General features: G+C 30.1%; 3 protein-coding genes across 3 annotated transcripts; 2 read left to right on the top strand and 1 right to left on the bottom strand.

The window, feature by feature from the left end:
- The first annotated feature begins 2,076 nt into the window (after window positions 1–2,076).
- LOC137919723 (beta-1,3-galactosyltransferase 5-like) lies at window positions 2,077–3,798 on the top strand. The gene is made up of 3 exons (XM_068762886.1): window positions 2,077–2,443; window positions 2,529–2,673; window positions 3,044–3,798. Exons 1-3 carry the CDS (start codon window positions 2,281–2,283, stop codon window positions 3,789–3,791), a joined length of 1,056 nt encoding a protein of 351 aa, XP_068618987.1. The 5' UTR covers window positions 2,077–2,280; the 3' UTR covers window positions 3,792–3,798.
- A 1,918-nt stretch (window positions 3,799–5,716) lies between these two features.
- LOC137919722 (uncharacterized) lies at window positions 5,717–7,609 on the bottom strand. The gene is made up of 3 exons (XM_068762885.1): window positions 7,267–7,609; window positions 6,490–6,668; window positions 5,717–6,294 (listed from the first exon to the last, which is right to left on the bottom strand). Exons 1-3 carry the CDS (start codon window positions 7,528–7,530, stop codon window positions 5,871–5,873), a joined length of 867 nt encoding a protein of 288 aa, XP_068618986.1. The 5' UTR covers window positions 7,531–7,609; the 3' UTR covers window positions 5,717–5,870.
- A 460-nt stretch (window positions 7,610–8,069) lies between these two features.
- On the top strand, window positions 8,070–9,779 carry LOC137920041 (63 kDa chaperonin, mitochondrial-like). The gene has a single exon (XM_068763273.1). It carries the CDS (start codon window positions 8,070–8,072, stop codon window positions 9,777–9,779), a length of 1,710 nt encoding a protein of 569 aa, XP_068619374.1.
- Window positions 9,780–9,902: the final 123 nt, after the last annotated feature.

The following is a 9,902-nucleotide window of genomic DNA, read 5'->3' as shown; positions in this document are numbered from 1 at the left end:
CATTTTTGTTCATAAAAACGGAAGCATGATTGAGTGAGCCTGGCATATAAAGAGTTTTCATTAAATTTATACAATTAATGTCTACTAATATAGTCATTTTCTCTCTTTAGCTATGGCCGGCGCCTAGTTCAAACTCGTGGGTGCAGGTTGACATGAGGGCACTCTATACCAACTCCATTTCTTCAGAGGCTGTCATCTAAAAATAAATGCATTAGACCACTAACTTTTGCTTTATTATAGGCAATGGTTGAAGAGTTAAACAGCATATCTCTTTATACATAGGTGAGATACCTATATAAAATCTAAAATTTTACACAGATGTTCCTGAAAGACTTAACAAGCAATGAGGAAGAGTTTTTGGAACTCCGCTCTTCAATAATGCCGCTATATTGTACTTTTAGATCAACCACACTAATCTAAAATTAATTTCCTACCTTCAGTGAATAAGTACTCGAAAGAAATTTTAAAAAATAACAACAATCAACAGGTTCTCAGCCTTTATTATTAATATTCACAACTAAAATACAACCACAGTTAAAAAGATCTTAGAGTCGCTAAATATATTTTATTAAATCTGAAAATGGTCAATTTGGCGAATGCTTCTGCCTGTTTCGACATTTTCAGTTTCACATACCGAAGATTCATAAAAATTATGATAATGGCGTGGGACATCATGATTCTTACACAGACTTATCAGGTCTGCGTGCAGAGCCTTAGGAACAAGAAACTGTTGATCGTAAGCTCTTTGCATCTCGATAACGATTGGAGTTTCTGCAGCGAGAGTCGACGTGCTCCTTGAGTACGTACTCCTCTTAAGCGTCCACCTTATACCCGGGCGCCTCGTATCGGTTTTGCAACTCTGGTTAACTGGTGACAGGTGTTTAATTCCACATACTCATCTTCAAAATCGTATTTAAATTTCAGTACGCCCTCGTAAGAATGACAAACAACCACTTCCATTATATTGGATCACGTTCTGAACACACAGCTGATCATCAATATTCCTAGATTAAAACAATGTTATACTCTTACTGGCGCTAAATAAACCATGTCTATAAATGTCACAATTTCTATTTTTAAGTAATATTTGAAATATATCGAATTTCTTTATTTTGGCATAAAAAAATTTAAATTGCTCAAAACTTAATTTTCCTTTTTTTAAAAGTAACCTTTTTAAAGTCAATAAAAGCAGCTTCATAATAAACACAGACAAAATATTTTAACATGTTTATATGTACTATTTACAAAAAGATTATTTCTCCGAATTATATTCTGAAATAAAGATATTTAATATGTGACATCACATTTATACTAAAGCAACTTTTTAGTTAACAGAAAGCAACAAAAGGTGATGCGAGGAATTTAAAAAATATAACTAGCATCTCTTTGTGTGTTTTTCTCATCCTGATTATGCGGTTTATAGCTTGTATGGTCTAAATTGAACTTTATTTGAAATTGTTTTAACTGCAAGGCATACGTGCCAGGCATACACCACGATTGGAAAAAATGTGTAATTAGTTTTTGTTCGTTCAATTTTTTTTAACAAATTAATATGATTCTTACCTAATACCAATTGACAAACACGGCTAAAAACCAAAAATCTTTCTGTGGTGTATCAACATATTAATTCCTTTATCAATGATGATTTACACTAATTTTACAATTAAAGAGTAGTTTTTTTTACATAGATCCGTTAAAAATATTTTTATTAATGTCAAACTCAATTTTAGAGGCAAATATAAATGTCAACTTTTATAACTGATATCTCTCAAACCGATGGAACATGTAATCGACCGATTATATAGTAAAAATATAAGACTAGGAAATCGCCATCAGAACTCGGTAATCCCGATGAAGGTTTCAATACCTATGGTCAAAATGTAACGCTGTTATGTATCCGTAACCAAAAAAGATGTCAATAATTTTGTTTACACGGCACACCACATATCAATTTAATTGTTACATTTCTTACAAAAAAAATTATATTTACATGATAATGATACTTTTGTATTATTATATTAAATGTATAGTCTGCATACCTCATCCTTCAATTTACGATTAAAGATAACTGTCACAATACACTGACACTATCATATATCTTAAAATCTAAGCTTTTCTTTTAGTTATATAAAAACGTATAAAATAGTATGTCAGCATTTAAAATTACCTACGTATGTAGACATGTTCAAATCGAAGAACTAAGCAATGTTTATTCCGACAAAGTATTTTTCAAGAGAATAATATCAGACGTTTCATCAAAAATTACTCCTACATTTTAAAATGATGCGCCGAAAGCAAATAATTATTATATTAGCCTTAGTAATCGTTATAATATACATATATAAAGGTTTCAAAAGTACCGACAAACATTATATAAATATTACTAACATTGAAAACAGTTTTATGAGAAACATTCTTATTCAACCGAATATATCTTGCTATGGTAAAATTTATCACTGTTTATTAATCCTTGTTTAATTGATATATTTATTATAACGTATTTCTATTAACAATAAATTGCTTTACAGATAACTTGTTTATTATAATAGTAACTTCTTACGTAGGCCATGTTGAACTAAGAAGTGCTCACCGAAGAGCGATGTCATCTAATCTTTTAAGATCTATGAATGCGACTAGGATATTTCTTTTAGCAAAAATACCAGAAAGAGAAAAGTAAGACATTATTCTATAAAATTGTAAATTGACTTTTAGAAGTTTCTGATACTGCTTCTTATTAAAACTATATTGCCTAATTGCAATGGACGATAATTTCATAGGCCGGTTGCTAAGCTGTTGGCACAGACTTTTCAAAACATATGAAATAAACTTATCAGGCTACAACAGATCAATGTACAGAGCCACTCTGTTCCTTAACAATGCTAGCTACATCAAATTTAACAAAATATGACCTATGCATAACATAGTATTATAAGTTCTTATTCAATTATCAATTTTGGAAATGATCACGACTTGATATTATAATAAATTTCAGAGTCAATTAAAAGTCTTAAAATGATTCTTATTAAATAAAGCCTTTTTCCAGGTATATAACTCAAGAAGCTGTACAAGATGAGAGTAATATTTTTGGTGATATTCTTCAAGGATCTTTTGTTGAAAACTACAGAAATCTAACACATAAACATCTAATGGGTTTGCAATGGTCTTCACATTTTTGTAGTAATGTATCTTTTATATTGAAAGTGGATGATGATATTGTATTTAATATAAATAAAACTTATGAATTTTTGTCTAAAATGACAAAGAGAGAAAACTTAATAATGGGTTATATGTTGAACGATACTATTCCTAGGAGAAATAAACAAAACAAATGGTATGTTACACAGGAAGAATATTCTAAAAACAGTTACCCACCATATTTATCAGGCTGGTACTATATTATAACTCCTTCCATAGCACATACCATATCTCAAGAAGCACAATACCACTATCCATTCTGGATAGATGACATTTTCATCACAGGAATACTAACAGATGTTCTTGGTATTAAATTAAGACAATTCCCTAAAAAATTCTGGTTGGAATATTATGAGCTGCTAGAATGCTGTATAAAAGATATGGTGATAAGCTCAATACAATGTGATTATGTTGTTGGGCCTAATGGTGGCAGAAATAATTTAATTTTTGAATTTAATGAAGCTTTAGAAGAATGTAATAAGAAAAATTGTTCAAAACGATCTGACACTCAGATATTGAACAAGGTCTGTGTTAATGATAAAGAAAGAATGATCTTCAGTGACGGTCATGCTGAAATAGAGCATATCAAATTATGATGAATACTTTATTTTCGTAAATTCGAAAATTATATTTTCGTTATGTTGTACAGCTACTGTGTCTTGCAGATGAACATAGCAATTGTTATTTTCTTTCCCGCCTCCCTGTGTAATATGTTAGCTTTAGTATTAACAAAATATCGTTCTTAAAGGCGTCCTATTGCATTTTTTATCAACCGAAATGCATAGTTATAGAACAAATTTTGTCCGACACTTATATATATATGCGTGTGTGTTATGATTTAAATGTTGGCATTGATAAAATTAACGTTAAGAAAACGTAAACCTAAAACCTACCAACAATGTTCTTCATCTTATGAAATTATACATCAAACATAAAATTTTCATGTCAAAGAAAATTTGTTTTGAAAAAACTAAAATGACCTACATATTAATAATAACTTAATATCATATTTTCTCTTAAAGATTACTTCATTCATTAACATAAAATGCAGAATTCTGCAATATGCATTTATTGTTTTTGTAATGAATTTAACTAGCTTCTCCATCCAACTAGCAATGACAAGCCAAGACAGCAACTAGCAATGATTTAGATGACATGTTTGAAATAATCCTATTGTTGTTTTTTTTCTGTTTCTTCATATTTCGACAAAATTATCAATACAGGTAATAGGCAAAAAAAACTTTAAAGGGAAGGGTGAAAGTAGAGCTCATTTGCTGTCAATTAATTTTAGTTACACTCTATACAAAGAAACTGTGGTTTCACAAATAATTAATGATAACATAGTAAGAAGCATTTTCAAGATTCTGAGTAGTACATTTAAAATATTGGAATAAAAATGGCAAGTTATTGTTCTGCTTAGTTCCAATATAAAAAATAAATTATTGCAACATATTTCGCAGAGGTGTCTTAATACAGGGTGATAGGATATAAATATAAATGCTTAACCTTTCTGCTGATAAATGAACTATACATTCACCTTATAGTATTTACACATATAACCAGCCACCTTGTGTAAGGTATTGTTTTTTAAATATCTTTAATCATATCCATTTGTTTAAAATATTTGTATATTATAGACACATGGGCATTTCTGGAAATGGCAATATTTTTTTTACTGTTTGATTACAATTCCAAATGTAAATACTTTATTAACTTATATAACACTTAAACCCAGCACCTGCTGATACCAGAGATTTTAATGAAAATTCTGAATATACTATATATCAAAGTGTAATGTTTTTCATAATAACTAGTTTACATTTTTGTCATAAAATTTAATTTTACCTGTCTATAGATAATAAACAACTTCTTCATATAACAAGATATTAGTCTACTAAAAACTAGGCCTTAAAGTAAAAAAAAAGTATATTTGGATGCATATTTACCTGTTGAAATTTAAGCAATACTTAGGCATCCAAAAAAAATGGAAGGTGAATACAATTGAGACGAAAAAAATACAAAAGCTACTGCAGCTTGCATAAATATTTTTTGGTTAAATTTATTTTTCGGTAAGACTGATTACTTGTAAGTTGTCGACTGACAAGTTGGACACACAACCTTCAAGATCTTGAAGAAGACGGTGGATGCAAGCCGCTTTATGGAAACCTTTGAGGGAGTGCTATGTCCAGCAGTGGATATTATCACAGCTGAAATGATGATGATGATGAGGTAATAAAATTGCTTGGATTTATTTTAGTTAAAATATCTTCATGTAAATTAGCATCCAAATATCTGTTCACTAATAACATATTTGTATACACATTTGTTTTGTATAAAAATGGCACAATTTACCAGTCACAATTCAAGAAAAGAGATCCTAATACAATTTTAATTCAACACTTCACAGCTATTATGAAAATGTTAACAAATGTAAATTAAATTATAATGTATATTTATACTATAACAAAAACATCTGTTCATTATTCATAAGGAATTGATTTTAAATTGTCTAAATATATGATCTAATAGAGAACAATGTAAAAAAATCACATGACTGCTGGATAACTACATTTTACTAAAAATATTCTATTATATAATTTTAATGAGCATTCTGAAAAATTGATGAAGGATTGATATTTTCTAGGTCACTTACTGAACTAATTCTTCAAGTATCATCATAACTCTAACCACGTATTTGTGATAGAACTACCATTGACAATACAGTCTTTAAAACCTTTCATAACATAACTAGATTGAAACCAACACATTGTGTTTGTTGATTCTATATGAGCATAATCTTCATCAGTCTGACTATAATCATTCTCAGAAATATTCAAGTTAACCATTTTATTACTTACAACTTCATCAAAGATTGGAAAATCATTACAACATATAAGATTCTCCCTATTTTCATTCCTAAAATTAATAACAATGATCTTAGAATTCCTAGGCAGTCTATATCCATTTATTGAAACAAAACTATCACTACAAACCAGATCTTGTCTGTTAACCTTTTTCTTCTTTATAAAAATATACAAGTTAGTTGGTGGCAGTGGATCATAAAATACTTTGTTTAATTGACCTGATGTCACCAAAGTCCTGAAAAAATATACACATTTAAATGACACAATTATTTTAATAAAAAATTTCTATTTCAATTTCTTTAACCAAGAATCTACATTTGTTTACAGTGCTTCTCAGGACTCTACAAGAATAATCGATTTTTAAATGTGCAATGTATCAACCTAATTATCCTAAAAAAAGACATATTATGCAAAGTCACAAACAACTCACCTGAAAACATTCATTTGGATTTTTTTATCAGATGCTATGAACTGAGAATTGCATTGTGGCTTATGGCATAGAGTGGGTAAGAGGAGTCTGTACACTTCTTTACATGTGACTGGTGTTCCTCCAAAAGCAATACACACTTCCTCAGGAATAGATGGTCCATCAATTTCTTTTAACAGACTCTAAAAGGTAAAAAGTTAATAAATCTTGATCTTTAAATTGACACAGCATTCATTTTAATATTGAAAAAGTAATAGCAATGATATTTAATATTATGATTATTAGTTTAAATATCACTATTTGAAGTAATCTACACAAAAGTTTGTTTTTCTGGTTGGAGTTTTACTTTGAAAAAGGCCACTGTACGGGATCTACTGTGTGGACCTACATTTCTTAACAAAAACATGTTAGCAATACTATATACTAGTTAAAAAAAAAACATGACATTCCATTACAAATCCTAGTTTTATTGCCCTATGATTCTCTGCAACAGGGGCTCTGCAATTTATGATTAATTACAATTCAAACAATCAAAACTGCAATTAAGAAAGTAGACAAAGCAAAGAAACTTCTGAAGGTGCAATATCAAAGTCTATATACGTTATATACGTTTTATACGTTACTTTAAACAAAAAATAAAATATTTATAATCGACAGTCATTGGTCTATTAAAAACAATATAAGTATATAAGTAACAATAGAAATTTAAAAAAAAATACCTAACAGGAAACAAAAATTGTGACAAATATTTTTAATGATTTGAACATACATTTACATTACCTTAATAAGAAAATCTAGATTATCCAAAGCAGTGGAAGCTGTAAGAAAATGTCTCTCGGATTGAAAAGTGTCCTTTTTGTCTTGATTCGATTTCTTCTTGCTTACAACTTGCTTGAGCCATTGGTATGTATATGGTATTTGCAATCTTTGATAAGCTACAAATTTCAACAATTCAACAACGATGTGACCACAAGAAATTGTAGTTAACTGATCCCCAACGGTCAAATTTATCATTATTGGTGTATTAGAATTAGAAACATTCATATTTAATAAGATATCTTAAACGTTTAAGTAAAATAAATACATATGATTAACCCTAGAGTTAATATCAAGATTTCGTAAATCCATCAACCGTTTAAACCATAGTGAACGAAACTATAGACAAAATGGACTATAAAAATACTTATACATGAACACTAATAATCTTACTATCTGCATAGTCATTACTTATATTTATTACAATAAGAAATAAAATTTAATAGGTATAATACAAAATAAAAATTGGTAAATATGTGGTAGATTAATTTGTAAAATGCAAGATTCATTGTACTCGTTACAAAAGTAATAATACACCGGTAATTCCGCGTTTCAAAATGATTTGTCACGTGTAAAACAATCTAACTTTTTAAATATAGACATTCATTTTATAGCTACATAATGAATCTATGCTTCTTAATGAATCTTCTAAATTCAAAATTCATCATAAAATAATGACAAATGCTTCATTCTTTTTCTCATATTTATGTGACGTAAATTTGTCTTGAAATTTGAAAAAGAAGTAAGAAGACTAGTTTAATAATAAAATGTTTCTAGCACAAAGTATATTAAAAGTAAGTCTTAAAAGTAATCAGTGTAAAATAGCACAACGTTTTTATGCCAAAGAAGTAAAATTTGGGCCAGATGTTAGATCGCTTATGCTTCACGGTGTTGACGTACTCGCCGATGCTGTTGCCGTCACAATGGGTCCTAAAGGCCGTAGCGTTATCATTGAGCAAAAGTTTGGTCCTCCAAAAATAACAAAAGATGGTGTCACTGTTGCAAAAAGTATCGAGTTAAAAAACAAATTTCAAAACGTTGGAGCAATTTTAGTTCAAAATGTAGCAAACAAGACTAACGAAGAAGCTGGAGATGGCACCACTACAGCTACGATTTTAGCAAGAGCTATAGCTAGAGAAGGATTTGAAAGCATTTCAAAAGGCGCTAATCCATTAGAAATTAGAAAAGGTATAATGGTAGCTGTAAATGCAGTTACAGAGAAACTTAAATCAATATCGAAATCTGTTCATACTACAGCAGAAATAGAACAAGTTGCCACCATTTCTGCAAATGGCGAGCTAGCTATCGGGAAACTTATAGCCGCAGCTATAAATAAAGTGGGAAAAGACGGTATAATAACTGTAAAACCAGGTAAAACGTTAAAGGACGAATTAGATATAATTGAAGGTATGTCTTTTAGATGTGGTTTCATTTCACCTTATTTCATTAATTCGAAAAAAGGTCCGAAAGTTGAATATAGCGATGCACTTGTACTAATATCGGAAAAGAAAATTTTTACTGCTCAAGAAATTATTCCAGCCTTAGAGATTGCGGAAACACATAAAAAGCCGTTGCTAATTATTGCTGAAGACTATGAATCTGAACCTTTATCAATGTTAGTTCTAAATAAATTGAAAATTGGATTACCCGTTGTTGCTGTCAAAGCTCCAGGTATAGGACAACATAGAAAAAACCTCTTGGAAGATATGGCGATAATTACGGGTGGTGCAATTTTCGAAGATAATACTAACTTAATTAGAATAGAAGATTGCCAATTGGAGAGCCTTGGTAAAGTTGGTGAAATAGTGGTTACAAAAGATTCCACGCTATTACTGAAAGGAAAAGGGGATAAAGCAGAAATAGAACAACGAATTGAACAATTGCGAAAAGAACTTGAAAACACCAAAAGTGATTTTGAGAAAAGTAGACTTTTAGAACGTATTTCTATGCTTAATTCTGTAGTAGCCGTTTTACTAGTAGGAGGCAGAAGTGAAGTTGAAATAAACGAGAAGTCAGATCGAATTAACGATGCGGTAAATGCAACACGTGCTGCTATTGCTGAAGGGATAGTACCAGGGGGTGGTGTAGCATTTTTACGATGTATCCCCACTCTAGACAACATTAAACCAAAGAACCATGACCAAGCTACAGGCATACAAATAGTTAAAAAAGCTTTAAGTACTCCATGTTGTACAATTGCAAGTAACGCAGGATGTGAGGGACCTGTTATCGTTTCAAAAACAATTACTATGGGTACAGAGTATGGATACGACGCCTTAAACAACGAATATGTTAATTTAATTGAGAAAGGTATTATAGATCCAACTAAAGTAATGAGATGCGCGCTTAGAGATGCTAGTGGTATCGCATCTTTACTCACAACCGCAGAGGCTGTCATTTGCGACTTGTCAAAAAAGAAACAAAAACCTCTTGTAAATCCTACACAACAAGACTTATCGCTGGCTGAAAGCTTTTAAAATATTTTGAGTTTATTCTTTAACAATGCTATTTTTAAAATATTTAAACAATTACGGCAATAAATACTTTTAGACTTGCAACGTCAATAATTTTTTTTGTCCATATATACTAATTACGATAAG

Source organism: Battus philenor, unplaced genomic scaffold, assembly GCF_028537555.1.
Source record: "Battus philenor isolate CCGP_79_NKW_IND1 unplaced genomic scaffold, ilBatPhil1.0.hap1 SCAF_17, whole genome shotgun sequence".
Lineage (NCBI taxonomy): Eukaryota > Metazoa > Arthropoda > Insecta > Lepidoptera > Papilionidae > Battus > Battus philenor.
Note: the sequence above shows the minus strand (reverse complement) of the source record. Positions and strands in the feature narration are given on the sequence as shown.